This window comes from Oncorhynchus kisutch, linkage group LG27 (assembly GCF_002021735.2).
Source record: "Oncorhynchus kisutch isolate 150728-3 linkage group LG27, Okis_V2, whole genome shotgun sequence".
NCBI classification, from domain to species: Eukaryota; Metazoa; Chordata; class Actinopteri; order Salmoniformes; family Salmonidae; genus Oncorhynchus; species Oncorhynchus kisutch.
This window is the reverse complement of record NC_034200.2, coordinates 44073011-44090855: the sequence shown is the minus strand read 5'-3', so window position 1 is coordinate 44090855 and position 17845 is coordinate 44073011. Positions and strand designations below refer to the sequence as shown.

General features: G+C 47.6%; 1 protein-coding gene across 1 annotated transcript in view; it reads right to left on the bottom strand.

The window, feature by feature from the left end:
- The window catches only part of LOC109875734 (M-protein, striated muscle), an 82045-nt gene that overhangs the window by 24096 nt on the left and 40104 nt on the right, over positions 1-17845 (bottom strand). Inside the window, 11 exon segments of the mRNA XM_074933794.1 lie at positions 679-723; positions 2462-2568; positions 3255-3411; positions 5486-5600; positions 5829-6010; positions 10218-10344; positions 11283-11336; positions 11338-11480; positions 13126-13247; positions 13456-13630; positions 13845-14028. Coding sequence (XP_074789895.1) covers positions 679-723; positions 2462-2568; positions 3255-3411; positions 5486-5600; positions 5829-6010; positions 10218-10344; positions 11283-11336; positions 11338-11480; positions 13126-13247; positions 13456-13630; positions 13845-14028 — 1411 coding nt within the window.

Below are 17845 nucleotides of genomic sequence, written 5' to 3'. Positions count from 1 at the left end.
AGGGGGACAAAGTGAAGGAGGAGAAACAGGGGGACAGAGTGAAGGAGGAGAAACAGGGGGACAGAGTGCAGGAGGAGAGACAGGGGACAGAGTGAAGGAGGAGAAACAGGGGGACAGAGTGAAGGAGGAGAAACATGGGGACAGAGTGAAGGAGGAGAAACATGGGGACAGAGTGAAGGAGGAGAGACAGGGGGACAGAGTGAAGGAGGAGAGACATGGGGACCGAGTGAAGGAGGAGAGACAGGGGACATAGTGAAGGAAGAGAGACAGGGGGACAGAGTGAAGGAGGAGAAACAGGGGGACAGAGTGAAGGAGGAGAAACATGGGGACAGAGTGAAGGAGGAGAGACATGGGGACAGAGTGAAGGAGGAGAGACATGGGACAGAGTGAAGGAGGAGAAACAGGGGGACAGAGTGAAGGAGGAGAGACATGGGGACCGAGTGAAGGAGGAGAGACAGGGGACAGAGTGAAGGAAGAGAGACAGGGGGACAGAGTGAAGGAGGAGAAACAGGGGGACAGAGTGAAGGAGGAGAAACAGGGGGACAGAGTGAAGGAGGAGAAACATGGGGACAGAGTCAGAACAGACTGGGAGGAGAGACTACTGTATAGCTCTGGAGAGGAGACGGTCTAGATCAGAACAGTGTAGCATGGGAATGCTGGGCAATGACGAATACTCACTGGGGAACTTGTGCTCGTGGCTGATGTCCAGGAGACGCTTCAGACCTGTCAATCAACAACATCACCAAAAACATTGGTGACGACCATGACTGTCAGCATCTCTTTCACACTCCACCCCCTCCCTCTAATTTTAACACCTCCACTCCTTTCCCGCTCCTTAACCCCCTCCCTCTAATTTTCCCTCCTCTTCTCCCTACCCCTCCCTCTAATTTTAACACCTCCACTCCCTTCCCGCTCCTTACCCCCTCCCTCTAATTTTCCCTCCTCTTCTCCCTACCCTTCCCTCTAATTTTAACACCTCCACTCCCTTCCGCTCCTTACCCCTCCCTCTAATTTTCCCTCCATCTCCTTACCCCCTCCCTCTAATTTTCCCTCCCTCTCCTTGCCCCCTCCCTCTAATTTTCCCTCCTCCTCTCCTTGCACCCTCCCTCTAATTTCCCTCCTCCTCTCCTTGCCCCCTCCCTCTAATTTTAACACCTCCACTCCCTCCTCCTCTCCTTACCCCATCCCTCTAATTTTAACTCCTCCACTCCCTCCTCCTCTCCTTGTCCCCTCCCTCTAATTGTCCCACCTCCACTCACCCCTCCTCTCCTTACCCCCTCCCACTAATTTTCACACCTCCACTCACCCCTCCTCTCCTTACCCCCTCCCACTAATTTTCACACCTCCACTCACCCCTCCTCTCCTTACCCCCTCCCACTAATTTTCACACCTCCACTCCCTCCTCCTCTCCTTGTCCCCTCCCTCTAATTTTCCCACCTCCACTCACCCCTCCTCTCCTTACCCCCTCCCACTAATTTTCCCACCTCCACTCACCCCTCCTCTCCTTGCCCCCTCCCTCTAATTTCACACCTCCACTCACCCCTCCTCTCCTTACCCCCTCCCACTAATTTTCACACCTCCACTCCCTCCTCCTCTCCTTGTCCCCTCCCTCTAATTTTCCCACCTCCACTCACCCCTCCTCTCCTTACCCCCTCCCACAAATTTTCACACCTCCACTCACCCCTCCTCTCCTTGTCCCCCTCCCTCTAATTTTCACACCTCCACTCACCTCTCCTCTCCTTACCCCCTCCCACAAATTTTCACACCTCCACTCCCTCCTCCTCTCCTTGTCCCCTCCCTCTAATTTTCCCACCTCCACTCACCCCTCCTCTCCTTACCCCCTCCCACTAATTTTCACACCTCCACTCCCTCCTCCTCTCCTTGTCCCCTCCCTCTAATTTTCACACCTCCACTCACCCCTCCTCTCCTTACCCCCTCCCACTAATTTTCACACCATACCAAACACAATCCTTTATTGTCATTTCCCTCCTGTTTCTTCCTCTCTGACACACCAACAGACAGGAACGAGGTCATAATCGTGAGACGACGGATTATTGTGTCCAGTCAGGGATTACATCATTGGTTTTCCCATCTGTTTTCTACAGATGTTTATTTCCTTCTCCACAATAAGAACGACTTTCAATCTGCATATACTGTAGGTGATGAGGAAATGAAACCTCTATCTGCACGTCACTAAGAGCTAATGTGATGCAGCTGTTAGTAACCGGACCATGAAGAGAATACATCACTCAGAAAGCTTAACCTTCCCCTACTCACTCCCCAAACCCTTGCCTCCTCCTTCCAAATATCTGAGGTCACTCAGACCTGATTATATGTTATCTGAGACAGCCAGGAGAGGACCTCCTCAGAATGTTTCTGACACAATTCCAATCCTAACCCCATTCATAGCCCCCTACTCCTAGAAACTAATGTAGAACAGCGAAATGGGACAGGGACTCACCAGCCTCCGTTAGAGTGTAGCTGGCTGAGACTCCAACAGTGTTGGTAACCTCACAGGAGAAGATACCAAGGTCCTCCAGACTGGGAGCATTAAAGATTGCTCTGGACCTGAGGAGACAGCATAACAATGAACTAACACAGAGAGCAGAAACAGACTGGAGCACCAGGCAACGGGACACACAGAACCTACTTTCCCCCTCTGTGACCATGGTATTGAAACAGAACTTACTTACCTTACCACCTCTGTGACCATGGTATTGAAACAGAACTTACTTACCTTACCACCTCTGTGACCATGGTATAGAAACATATCTTACTTTCCCCCTCTGTGACCATGGTAGAGAAACATATATTATTTTCCCCCTCTGTGACCATGGTAGAGAAACATATCTTATTTTCTCCCCCTCTGTGACCATGGTATAGAAACAGAACTTACTTGCCCCCCTCTGTGACCATGGTATAGAAACAGAACTTACTTTCCCCCTCTGTGACCATGGTAGAGAAAACATATCTTATTTTCCCCCTCTGTGACCATGGTAGAGAACATATCTTATTTTCCCCCTCTGTACCATGGTAGAGAAACATATCTTATTTTCCTCCCCCTCTGTGACCATGGTATAGAAACAGAACTTACTTGCCCCCCTCTGTGACCATGGTATAGAAACAGAACTTACTTGCCCCCCTCTGTGACCATGGTATAGAAACAGAACTTACTTGCCCCCCTCTGTGACCATGGTATAGAAACAGAACTTACTTGCCCCCCTCTGTGACCATGGTATAGAAACAGAACTTACTTGCCCCCCTCTGTGACGATGGTGAGTCTGGAGGTGTCTGTCAGAGTCTTGTAGTTCTTAGACCAGATGAACTCTGACCCCTCGGCCATCTCAGAACACTCAAAGATCATGGAGATCACACCATCATCATCCACATCCAGTATTATCTCATGTGTACCTGTGGGGTAATGTTACATAGAGGAGAGAAACGGAGAAGGAGAAGAGATTGATTTTAAAAATACCTTTATTAACCAATAGTTACATCAATAAAAGCACCGGACCTAGAATATTAGAACCAAGCCCTCCTCATTGTTCACTCTACATAGAAGTCACGAGTGACGAGAGATGGACGGAGAGAGAGACAGGACAACAGAACAGCCAGACAGACCGGCCAGACAGACAGACAGAGACAGACAGACAGACGACAGAGGGGACAGCCCAGGACAGACAGACAGACAGACATGACAGACAAGACAGCCAGCCAGACAGACAGACAGACAGACAGACAGACAGACAGACAGACAGACAGACCGACAGACAGAACAGACAGACAGACATAGACGAAGCACAGACGACAGACAGACAGATCAGACAGACGACAAGACAGACAGACAGACAGACAGACAGACAGGACAGAACAGACAGACCAGACGAGACAGGCCAGACAGACAGACAGACCGACAGACAGACAGACAGACAGCCAGACAGACACAGGCAGGAACAGACAGACAGACAGACGACACGACAGACAGACAGACAGACAGACAGACCCGACAGACAGAACCAGGACAGACAGACAGACAGACCATACAGACCGACAGACAGGACAGACAGACCGACAGACAGACAGACAGAACAGACAAGACGACACGACAGACAGGACCAGACAGAACAGGACAGGAACAGACAGACAGACATGACAGAACAGCCATACAGACAGACAGACAGACGACAGACAGACAGACCGGACAGACCGACAGACAAGAGACAAGGACAGGACAGAACAGACAGTGACAGGCCAGACAGACAGACAGACAGACACAGACCGACAGACAGCCAGACAGACAGACAGACAGACAGACAGACAGACCAGACCGACAGACAGACAGACAGACAGACAGACAGACAGACAGACAGACAGACAGACAGACAGACAGACAGACAGACAGACAGACAGACAGACAGACAGACAGACAGACAGACAGACAGACAGACAGACAGACAGACAGACAGACAGACAGACAGACAGACAGACAGACAGACAGACAGACAGACAGACAGACAGACAGACAGACAGACAGACAGACAGACAGACAGACAGACAGACAGACAGACAGACAGACAGACAGACAGACAGACAGACAGACAGACAGACAGACAGACAGACAGACAGACAGACAGACAGACAGACAGACAGACAGACAGACAGACAGACAGACAGACAGACAGACAGACAGACAGACAGACAGACAGACAGACAGACAGACAGACAGACAGACAGACAGACAGACAGACAGACAGACAGACAGACAGACAGACAGACAGACAGACAGACAGACAGACAGACAGACAGACAGACAGACAGACAGACAGACAGACAGACAGACAGACAGACAGACAGACAGACAGACAGACAGACAGACAGACAGACAGACAGACAGACAGACAGACAGACAGACAGACAGACAGACAGACAGACAGACAGACAGACAGACAGACAGACAGACAGACAGACAGACAGACAGACAGACAGACAGACAGACAGACAGACAGACAGACAGACAGACAGACAGACAGACAGACAGACAGACAGACAGACAGACAGACAGACAGACAGACAGACAGACAGACAGACAGACAGACAGACAGACAGACAGACAGACAGACAGACAGACAGACAGACAGACAGACAGACAGACAGACAGACAGACAGACAGACAGACAGACAGACAGACAGACAGACAGACAGACAGACAGACAGACAGACAGACAGACAGACAGACAGACAGACAGACAGACAGACAGACAGACAGACAGACAGACAGACAGACAGACAGACAGACAGACAGACAGACAGACAGACAGACAGACAGACAGACAGACAGACAGACAGACAGACAGACAGACAGACAGACAGACAGACAGACAGACAGACAGACAGACAGACAGACAGACAGACAGACAGACAGACAGACAGACAGACAGACAGACAGACAGACAGACAGACAGACAGACAGTACTACTGTACACACCAGGCATGGTTAGAGCCAGAACAGGTCCTAACACAGCAGAAGTCTTTCCCACTCCAGCCAGGTTCTGAGCACGCACCCTGAACACATAGGACCTGCCTGCAATCAGACCATTGACCTGGAGAACACACACAAGGAGGGAGAGGAACAACACACATTGCTGTTAGCTAACACACTACAACTCCACTATCTGACTTTCCAGGAAGCCATCAGGTGGCTTTGTCCTAAACTACTTGGAATCGATGGAACGCTAACCTTGGTGGCCTTCCCAAGGACCACTATAGAATGCTGACAGGTATGGGTATAGACAGGGTCCTCTATGGCAGATATTTGGACACATCCTAACCTTCATGTACTTCAGCTTGGTGGCCTTCTCATGTACTCCCTTCCAGTCCTCCCCTGCCACGGCCTCCTTGATGTCCACATAGAAGCCGTTGACAGGAGTACGGCCATCGAAGGTAGGAGGTTCCCACAGCAACACCAGGGAACTGTCACGCACCTCTAACACATGGAGATCATGAGGAGCACCTGGAGAGACAGACAGGTAGAGAGAGCGACCATGGGGAGCACCGGGAGAGACAGACAGGTAGAGGTTACTGTACTGTACATCCGTTCCTAAGTCTGACCATGTAACTTGACCAGAGGTTTGGGGTCAATTCCAATAAGAACTGTAACCGAATTTCAGCGTTCCTAATCGAAAGGCATTGAAGATAATTCGAATTTTGGTGTACTTCTTGAATTGTAATTGACCCCAACCCTGCTTGACCAGGAAAACCTTCTAGTTCTGATCCTGTGAGGAATTGTTCTGTGGTAGGGTAGAAGCGTACGTGGCTTAAAGATTGTTCATTTTTTACACTCCAGGGATAGGGTATAGGTTAAAGTTTATAGGATATAGGGTAGTGTAAGGTTAGGGTATAGGGTAAGGTTAGGGTAAGGTTAGTGTATAGGTTAAGGTTAGTGTATAGGGTAAGGTTAGGGTATAGGGTAAGGTTAGTGTATAGGTTAAGGTTAGGGTATAGGGTAAGGTTAGGGTATAGGGTAAGGTTAGGGTATAGGGTAAGGTTAGGGTAAGGTTAGGGTAAGGTTAGGGTATAGGATATAGGGTAGTGTAAGGTTAGGGTATAGGGTAAGGTTAGGGTATAGGGTAAGGTTAGGGTATAGGATAGTGTACGGTTAGGGTATAGGGTAAGGCTAGGGTATAGGGTAAGGCTAGGGTATAGGGTAAGGTTAGGGTATAGGGTAAGGTTAGGGTATAGGGTAAGGTTAGGGTAAGGTTAGGGTAGAGGATATAGGGTAGTGTAAGGTTAGGGTATAGGATATAGGGTAGTGTAAGGTTAGGGTATAGGATATAGGGTAGTGTAAGGTTAGGGTATAGGTTAAGGTTAGGGTAAGGTTAGGGTATAGGGTAAGGTTAGTGTATAGGGTAAGGTAAGGGTAAGGTTAGGGTATAGGGTAAGGTTAGGGTATAGGGTAAGGTTAGGGTATAGGATATAGGGTAGTGTAAGGTTAGGGTATAGGATATAGGGTAGTGTTAGGTTAGGGTAGAGGTTAAGGTTAGGGTAAGGTTAGTGTATAGGGTAAGGTTAGTGTATAGGGTAAGGTTAGGGTATAGGGTAAGGTTAGGGTATAGGGTAGTGTAAGGTTAGGGTATAGGGTAAGGCTAGGGTATAGGGTAAGGCTAGGGTATAGGGTAAGGTTAGGGTAAGGTTAGGGTATAGGGTAAGGGTAGGGTAAGGTTAGGGTAGAGGATATAGGGTAGTGTAAGGTTAGGGTATAGGATATAGGGTAGTGTAAGGTTAGGGTATAGGGTAAGGTTAGTGTATAGGGTAAGGTTAGGGTATAGGGTAAGGTTAGGGTAAGCTTAGGGTAAGGGTAAGGTTAGGGTATAGGTACGGTTAGGGTTCAGGTAAGGTTAGGTATAGGATATAGGGTAGTGTAAGGTTAGGGTATAGGATATAGGGTAGTGTAGGTTAGGGTATAGGTTAAGGTTAGGGTAAGGTTAGTGCATAGGGTAAGGTTAGTGTATAGGGTAAGGTTAGGGTATAGGGTAAGGTTAGTTTATAGGGTAAGGTTAGGGTATAGGGTAAGGTTAGGGTAAGGTTAGGGTAAGGGTAAGGGTAAGGGTAAGGTTAGGGTATAGGGTAAGGTTAGGGTATAGGGTAAGGTTAGGGTATAGGATATAGGGTAGTGTAAGGTTAGGGTATAGGATATAGGGTAGTGTAAGGTTAGGGTATCGGTTAAGGTTAGGGTAAGGTTAGTGTATAGGGTAAGGTTAGTGTATAGGGTAAGGTTAGGGTATAGGGTAAGGTTAGTTTATAGGGTAAGGTGTAGGGTATTAGGTAGGTAAGGTTAGGTTATAGGGCTAAGGTTAGGGTATAGGGTAAGGTTAGGGTATAGGGTAAGGTTAGGGTATAGGGTAAGGTTAGGGTAAGGTTGGGTATAGGGTAAGGTTTAGGGTTAAGGTTAGTGTATGCGTAAGGTTTCGGGTATAGGGTAAGGTTAGGGTATAGGGTAGTGTAAGGCTAGGGTATAGGGTAAGGCTAGGGTATAGGGTAAGGCTAGGGTATAGGGTAAGGTTAGGGTAAGGTTAGGGTATATAGGGTAAGGTAGGGTAGGTTAGGGTATAGGATATAGGTAGTGTAAGGTTAGGGTATAGGATATAGGGTAGTGTTAGGGTATAGGGTATAGGTTAAGGTTAGGGTAAGGTTAGTGTATAGGGTAAGGTTCGTGTATACCGTAAGGTTAGGGTATAGGGTAAGGTTAGTTTATAGGGTAAGGTTAGGGTATAGGGTAAGGTTAGGGTATAGGGTAAGGTTAGGGTATAGGGTAAGGTTTAGGGTAAGGTTAGGGTAAGGGTTAAGGTTTAGGGTATAGGGTAAGGTTAGGGTATAGGGTAAGGTTAGGTATAGGATATAGGTGTGTAGGTTAGGGTATAGGATATAGGGTAGTGTAAGGTTAGGTATAGGTTAAGGTTAGGGTAAGGTTAGTTGTATAGGTAGTTAGTGTATAGGGTAAGGTTAGTGTATAGGGTAAGGTTAGGGTATAGGGTAAGGTTAGTTTATAGGTAAGGTTAGGGTATAGGGTAAGGTTTAGGGTAAGGTTCGGGTATACCGGTAAGGTTAGGGTATGGGTAAGGTTTAGGGTAAGGTTAGGGTATAGGGTAAGGTTAGGGTAAAGGGTAAGGTAGGGTAAGGTTAGTGTATAGGGTAAGGTTAGTGTATAGGGTAAGGTTAGGGTATAGGGTAAGGTTAGGGTATAGGGTAGTGTAAGGTTAGGGTATAGGGTAAGGCTAGGGTATAGGGTAAGGCTAGGGTATAGGGTAAGGTTAGGGTAAGGTTAGGGTATAGGGTAAGGGTAGGGTAAGGTTAGGGTAGAGGATATAAGGGTAGTGTAAGGTTAGGGTATGGGATATAGGGGAGTGTAAGGTTAGGGTATAGGTTAAGGTTAGGGTAAGGTTAGGGTATAGGGTTAAGGTTAGTGTATAGGGTAAGGTTAGGGTATAGGGTAAGGTTAGGGTAGGTTGGGGTAAGGGTAAGGGTAAGGGTAAGGTTAGGGTATAGGGTAAGGTTAGGGTATAGGGTAAGGTTAGGGTATAGGATATAGGGTAGTGTAAGGTTAGGTTAGGGTATAGGATATAGGGTAGTGTAAGGTTAGGGTATAGGTTAAGGTTAGGGTAAGGTAAGGTTAGTGTATAGGGTAAGGTTAGTGTATAGGGTAAGGTTAGGGTATAGGGTAAGGTTAGTTATAGGGTAAGGTTAGGGTATAGGGTAAGGTTAGGGTAAGGGTAAGGTTAGGGTATAGGGTAAGGTTAGGGTATAGGGTAAGGTTAGGGTATAGGATATAGGGTAGTGTAAGGTTAGGGTATAGGATATAGGGTAGTGTAAGGTTAGGGTATAGGTTAAGGTTAGGGTAAGGTTAGTGTATAGGGTAAGGTTAGTGTATAGGGTAAGGTTAGGGTATAGGGTAAGGTTAGTTTATAGGGTAAGGTTAGGGTATAGGGTAAGGTTAGGGTAAGGTTAGGGCTATACGTAAGGTTAGGGTATAGGGTAAGGTTAGGGTATAGGGTAAGGTTAGGGTAAGGTGTAGGGTATAGGGTAAGGTTAGGGTATAGGGTAAGGTTAGGGTAAGGTTAGTGTATAGGGTAAGGTTAGTGTATAGGGTAAGGTTAGGGTATAGGGTAAGGTTAGGGTATAGGGTAAGGTTAGTGTATAGGGTAAGGTTAGTGTATAGTAGGGTAAGGTTAGGATAAAGGGTAACGTTAGGGTATAGGATATAGGGTAGTGTAAGGTTAGGGTATGGGTAAGGTTAGGGTATAGGGTAAGGTTAGGGTATAGGGTTAGTGTATAGGGTAAGGTTAGGGTATAGGGTAAGCTTAGGGTATAGGGTTAGGGTATAGGGTAAGGTTAGGGTAAGGTTGGTGTATAGGGTAAGGTTAGTGTATAGGGTAGGTTAGGGTATAGGGTTAAGGTTAGGGTATAGGGTAAGGTTAGGGTATAGGATATAGGGTAGTGTAAGGTTAAGGTATAGGGTAAGGTTAGGGTATAGGGTAAGGTTAGGGTAAAGTTAGGGTATAGGGTAAGGTTAGGGTTATAGGGTAAGGTTAGTGTATAGGGTAAGGTTAGGGTATAGGGTAAGGTTAGGGTAAGGTTAGGGTATAGGGTAAGGTTAGGGTATATGGTTAGTGTATAGGGTAAGATTAGTGTATAGGGTAAGGTTAGCGTATAGGTAAGGGTACCTGGTTTAGCAATGGTCCATTCTTTACACTCTAGAGCTGCGCTGGGCAGAGAGGCCTCGCTGACCCCGGCCATGTTGATGGCTCGCACTTGGAACTGGTAGAACAAGTTCTCCTTCAGGTTCTCTGCCTGGACACACATAGCACACCCAGGAAGGACACACCCAGGAAGGACACACATAGTACACCCAGGAAGGACACACCCAGGAAGGACACACCCAGGAAGGACACGCCCAGAAAGGACACACCCAGGAAGGACACACATAGCACACCCAGCAAGGACACACATAGCAAACCCAGGAAGGACACACCCAGGAAGGACACACATAGCACACCCAGGAAGGACACACATAGCACACCCAGGAAGGACACACCCAGGAAGGACATGCATAGCACATCCAGGAAGGACACACCCAGGAAGGACACACCATAGCACACCCAGGAAGGACACACCCAGGAAGGACATGCATAGCACATCCAGGAAGGACACACCCAGGAAGGACACACATAGCACACCCAGGAAGAACACACCCAGGAAGGACACACATAGCACACCCAGGAAGGACACACCCAGGAAGGACACACATAGCACACCCCAGGAAGGACACGCCCAGGAAGAACACACATAGCACACCCAGTAAGGACACACCCAGGAAGGACACACCCAGGAGGGACATACATAGCACACCCAGGAAGGACACACAGAGCACACCCAGGAAGGACACACATAGCACACCCAGGAAGGACACACAGAGCACACCCAGGAAGGACACACAGAGCACACCCAGGAAGGACACACAGAGCACACCCAGGAAGGACACACAGAGCACACACAGGAAGGACACACAGAGCACACCCAGGAAGGACACACAGAGCACACCCAGGAAGGTTAGAGGCTTTATCAACGCAACCCTACAGCTTTAATAACACACTACTACCCCATCGCTGTAATAGTGCAATGTATCAATCCATCAATTTAGAACAAAAACATTTGTTTGGCCAGAGCCAAAAGAAGAGTACTTCATTGTTAATTCTATGCCATTTGCCATTTGTCTTAAAATGCCTTACCTTATAGGAAGTACAGGTGACAGCCTTGGGGTTGAGTTCATGCCACTGGTCCTCCAACTCCACCCTTTACTGTCCTGTAGTCCACAAAGTATCCTCTGATGTCAGCTCCCCCGGTCACCGCCGGCTCCCTCCAGGCTAACACCATGTAGTCACGAGCTGCCTCCATCAGGTGGACTCCACTAGGGACATCAGGGATGGCTGGGGGGGGGGGGGGGGGGTACCTCAGGTTAACAGGGAGGGTGGACAGGGAGGGGAGGATGGGACAGGGTGGATGGGACAGGGAGAGGAGGATGGGACAGGGCGGGTGGGACAGGGAGGGGAGGATGGGACAGGGATGGGAGGATGGGACAGGGAGGGTGGGACAGGGAGGGGAGGATGGGACAGGGAGGATGGGACAGGGAGGATGTGACAGGGAGAATGGGATAGGGAGGGGAGGATGGGACAGGGAGGGGAGGATGGGACAGGTAGGATGGGACAGGGAGGATGGGACAGGGAGGGGAGGATGGGACGGGGAGGATGGGACAGGGAGGGGGGGTGGGACAAGGAGGATGGGACAGGGAGGAGAGGATGGGACAGGGAGGATGGGACAGGGAGGGGAGGATGGGACAGGGCGGATGGGACAGGGAGGTGAGGATGGGACAGGGAGGGGAGGATGGGACAGGGATGATGGGACAGGGAGGGGGGGGTGGGACAAGGAGGGTGGGACAGGGAGGAGAGGATGGGACAGGGATGATGGGACAGGGAGGGGAGGATGGGACAGGGAGGGGAGGATGGGACAGGGAGGGTGGGACAGGGAGGGGAGGATGGGACAGGGAGGGGAGGATGGGACAGGGAGGGTGGGACAGGGAGGGGAGGATGGGACAGGGAGGATGGGACAGGGAGGGGAGGATGGGACAGGGAGGGGAGGATGGGACAGGTAGGATGGGACAGGGAGGATGGGACAGGGAGGGGAGGATGGGACGGGGAGGATGGGACAGGGAGGGGGGGGTGGGACAAGGAGGATGGGACAGGGAGGAGAGGACAGGGAGGGAGGATGGGACAGGGCGGATGGGACAGGGAGGGGAGGATGGGACAGGGCGGATGGGACAGGGAGGTGAGGATGGGACAGGGAGGGGAGGATGGGACAGGGATGATGGGACAGGGAGGGGGGGTGGGACAAGGAGGGTGGGACAGGGAGGAGAGGATGGGACAGGGATGATGGGACAGGGAGGGAAGGATGGGACAGGGCAGATGGGACAGGGAGGGGGAGGATGGGACAAGGCGGATGGCACAGGGAGGGGAGGATGGGACAGGTAGGATGGGACAGGGAGGATGGGACAGGGAGGGGAGGATGCGACAGAGAGGGGAGGATGGGACAGGTAGGATGGGACAGGGAGGGTGAGGATGGGACAGGGAGAATGGGACAGGGAGGGGAGGATGGGACAGGGAGGGGAGGATGGGACAGGTAGGATGGGACAGGGAGGATGGGACAGGGAGGGGAGGATGGGACAGGGCGGATGGGACAGGGAGGGGAGGATGGGACAGGGAGGGGAGGATGGGACAGGGAGGATGGGACAGGGATGGGAGGATGGGACAGGGAAGATGGCTTTGGCTTTTGAGGAATTGTCTTATATACAGTGAGAAATACATCCTACAGTTCTGGACAAACATAGAGCTGAGAAATTGTCTTATATACAGTGAGAAATACATGCTAAAGATCTGGACTAACAGAGCTGAGGAATACAGTGAGAAATAGCAGCGTACTGTTAAAAGCAACAACTGAAACCCCCCAAGATCTTCACCTCATATTCCTTCTTTGTTATATTGCAATCTATACAGTAAACCCAGTTCTGTAAAGTCTTACCGATGCCAGCCTTGACGACCACGGCCTCCGACTCCAAAGAGCTGTGACTGTACCCTGCTGCGTTCACCGCCTTCACACGGAACACACACGACTCTCCTGTGTTCAGACCGTGGCACACAAACCTGTTGGGACAGGAATACGTATGGTTATTGATTTGGATTATTGAATGAATGACAGATTTTTTTATAGATTTTTGAATGAAAAAAATGAATGAATTAATGGATGGATGAATTAATGAAGGAAATATTGGATGAAAGGAAGATTTAATGCATGAAAAAATGAATAAATGGTTGATTGGGTGATTGATTGAATTGCTATAATGTAACGTACCTGGTTCCTTTAACAGGCTTGTTGTTTGCGGGTGTCCAGACATCACTGCCCGCCACAGTATAGTTGATGTAATATCCCACCAGGTGTTTTACATCCTTAGACGCCCCCCAGGAAACAACGACTGATGTATCTGTGTTCCTAGTGGCTACGGCTGGGCCGGGGGCCGCAGGCAGGTCTGAGAGCGAGGGAGATGGGGGGAGCAGAGTACAGTAGTCCAGTATATATAGCAATATGTCTTTATCTCTCTACTCACCCAGCATGTCTCCTACAGTGATATCTCCAGTAGCAGAGGAGAGCTCAGACATCCCAGCAGAGTTGCTGTATATATCTACAGTATATCTCTCTATAGTCCAGCATATATCTCAATATGTCTTTATCTCTCTACTCACCCAGCATGTCTCCTACAGTGATATCTCCAGTAGCAGAGGAGGCCTCAGACATCCCAGCAGAGTTACAGCAGCGGACTCTGAAGCTGTAGCTCTTCCCCTCTGCCAGATCAAACAGCGCGAAGCGAGGAGACTTGACGGGCATCCCTGTGTTGGCCCTCTGCCAGCACTCACTACCAGCAACACACTGGCAAAATAAACACCCAGGACTGGTCAACACCGGCATACAGGCTCATCAAAAACAACTCTAAGGCTAACGCCCTGCAGCACTCACATCTGTAATCATGAAATGCTTTGAAAGGCTTGTTATGGCACACATCAGCTCCATCATCCCAGAATCTAGGACTTAACACTCCTGGACTTCCTGACAGGTACCCCAGGTGGTGAGGGTAGGCAACAACATATCCACCATGCTGACCATCAACACTGGGGCCCCTCAGGGGTGTGTGCTTAATCCACTCCTATACTCCCTGTTCACCCATGCACGACTCCAAGAATACCATCAGGTTTGCACGACTCAGTCACACAAACACACACACACTTAATTTGCTCACACACACATAATGTGCACACACATTCATACTGACTCGACACCAAGGGTTCCCAAACTGTTTTGACCCACAACCCCATTTTGATATCTGTAAATTCTCACGACCCCAACCATGTGAAAATAAATTATGTCCTTAAAAACCTCTTTGGGATAGGGTGCAGCATTTTCACTTTTGGATAAATAGCGTGCCCAATTTCAACTCCTGGTACTCATCCCCAGAATATAAGATATGCATATTATTAGTAGATGTGGATAGAAAACACTCTGACGTTTCTAAAACCGTTTGAATCATGTCTGTGAGTATAACAGAATTTATGTAGCAGGCAAAACCTCGAGGACAAACCATTCAGATTATTTATTTTTTGAGGTCATTGGGAAACCAACATTCTAAGGGACTTGTTTCCAGTTCCTACCGCTTCCACTGGATATCACCAGTCTTGGAAATTGGTTGAGGTTATTCCTTTGTGTAATGAAGAAGTACGGCCATCTTGAATGACTGTCACGTTATGTGTACTGTTTGAGAGTTGCGCAAGACCAGAAAAGTAGCGTTAGTTTGTTGTCGTCCTGTATTGAAAACAGATAGACCCGTCTTCATTTTGATCGATTATTAACATTTAAAAATACCTAAAGAATTACAAAAGTAGTTTGAAATGTTTTGGCAAAGTTTACAGGTAACCTTTGAGATATTTTGTAGTGACGTTGCCCAAATTTGAAGCTGTGTTTTTCTGGATCAAACACGCCAAATAAATGGACATTTTGGATAGATATCGACGGAATTAATCGAACAAAAATACCTTTTGTGATGTTTATGGGACATATTGGAGTGCCAACAAAAGAAGCTCATCAAAGGTAAGGCATGATTTATATTTTATTTCTGCGTTTTGTGTAGTGCCTGCAGGGTTGAAATATGCTACTCTCTTTGTTTACTGTTGTGCTATCATCAGATAATAGCATCTTATGCTTTTGCCGAAAAGCCCTTTTAAAATCTGACATGTTGTCTGGATTCACAACGAGTGTAGCTTTAATTTGGTATCTTACATGTGTGATTTAATGAAAGTAACATTTTTATAGTATTTTATTTGAATTTGGCACTCTACATTTCCCTGGCCATTGGCCAAGTGGGACGCAAGCGTCCCGCCTATCCCAGAGAGGTTTTTAACAGTCAATGTTTACTTGTTTATTTGGGTCTATGGCAGTCAATTGAAAAACATTCTAACAGTATTTCTGATTGTCTTCTCAACTCACCATCACATACTTTTAATGTGGGGCTATGACAGTCAATTGCAAATCTCTTATCTGACCACCACCAATGAGAAGGGTGTGCATGTTGCATCAGAGCTTTTCAAAGTCAGGGGCATGGTTGTCAATGTGCACCTCATCTCTGCCGTCACATCGAACCTGGATCGATATTTGGGATTAATGCAGACGAGAGCACTGAATCCAGTTTCAAAAATACAAGGTCCAATCATGACATCAGGGATCTTCAGGTCAGAGATCTAGAAATAGGCCCAAGTTGGAATTCCAATTTAGGTGACCGATTCTTCCCAGTTGGAGCTCGTTTTCTTTTCAAAATTCCAAGTTGGGTGACCAATTCTTCCCAGTCGGAGCTCGTTTTTTCATAATTCCAAGTTGGGTGACCGATTCTTCTCAGTTGGAGCTCGTTTTTTTTACAAAATTCCAAGTCGAGGGACCGATTCTTCCCAGTCGGAGCTTGTTTTTGCATAATTCCAAGTGCTTTCTTTAATTAAAAAATCATCATGAACACATACGACGCTGCGTTTTGGTCTGCTCCTTACAACGATCGTGACAGTCACGTTCTGACCCTAGTTCTTGTGTTATTTGTTTGTTTTAGTTGGTCAGGACGTGAGTTAGGTGGGCATTCTATGTTCTGTGTTTCTAGGTTGCTTTTCTGTGTTCGTCCTAGTATGGTTCTCAATCAGAGGCAGGTGTCGTTAGTTGTCTCTGATTGAGAATCATACTTAGGTAGCCTGGGTTTCAATGTTGTTTTGTGGGTGATGGTTTCCGTGTCTGTGTTTATTCGCCACTTGGTACTGTTTCGGTTTGTTCACATTTATTGTTTTTGTATTCATAGTGTTCAGTTTATGTTTTTTAAATAAACAACCATGGACACTTAACACGCTGCGCATTGGTCCTCCGATCCTTCTCGCTTCTCCTCCTCAGATGAAGAGGAGGAGGAAAACCCTTACATTCTCCCCTGACACATAGACATCTGGCTCTGTAGCATCTGTTGCCCTCTTTGTGAAGAACATGCAGACATTTTTTTTTCACATTGAGATGCAAACACGAGTCACTGAGCCACTTTGTAACCTGGACCATTACAGTAGTGAGTTCTTGTGTAGCTTGTTGTTTGCTCTTTGCATGCACATATATCACTGTATCATCTGCATACATTTGAACTTCAGACCCAGTACAGACAGAAGGCAGATCATTAAGATTGGGCAGGAACACAAGCAATGAGTTATTGCTTTTATGCTTCTTGGTTTATGAAGAATGTATGCATTTTCTACATGTGAATGAATGTTCGCAAATCTTGTAATTTTCTTTTAAGTTGAGAGGATTCTCAAAATGGAGGAATGTGAGAGCTACATTTCAAGATTGTTATAATACTTTTATTGCATCAAATGGTTGTTTTATGCAACAGAATAGAGGATTCGTATAACTATTGTGTCTGTGTGAACTGAAAGTGGGCCTCTAACACTGACAGGAGATTTCCGATGTCTTTTGGGTGATAAAACCTAAAGAGATCGCTTTCCAGAGCATGAATTAAAGATTCTGTTCTATATGGTACCAGGGAGAGATGACCCCAGGGCCAGACCTTGGTCTCTACACAAAGATGTTTTTACAGCAGATACTCTCTGCTGTGAACTATAAGTATATTTAATACAAATCTTAACCTTGTGACCTATTCCATACATCTGTTGTTCATCATGTAGACTGAAAGGGGTGTATCGTGGCTATAAAATACCTTTGTACTTTTGTCTCGGGGCTCTCAACGAATCATCTGAGGGTGATTCATCGACGAGCCATCATTATCATAGAGCACTCAATCGATTCAATCTATGTGTGCATTGTATTGACCTGCTCCCTTATTAATAAGTGAATAAAGATTTAATATGCATAACTCTGACTTGTGTAATAAGTTTGTCTCTCCTCATTTGATAGTAAAGAAATTCACCACCACAAGATGATAACAACAGAGAGTAGCAGCGGTGTAAAAGAAGGGGGGGGGGGACAATGCAAATAATCTGGGTAGTCATTTGATTAAGTGTTCAGGAGTCTTATGGCTTGGAGGTTGAAGCTGTTTAGAAGCCTCATGGTGCTCCGGTACCGCTCTGTAGCAGAGAGAACAGTCTGTGACTAGGTTGGCTGGAGTCTTTGGTAATTTTTAGGGCTTCCTCTGACACTGCCTGGTATAGAGGTCCTGGATGGCAGG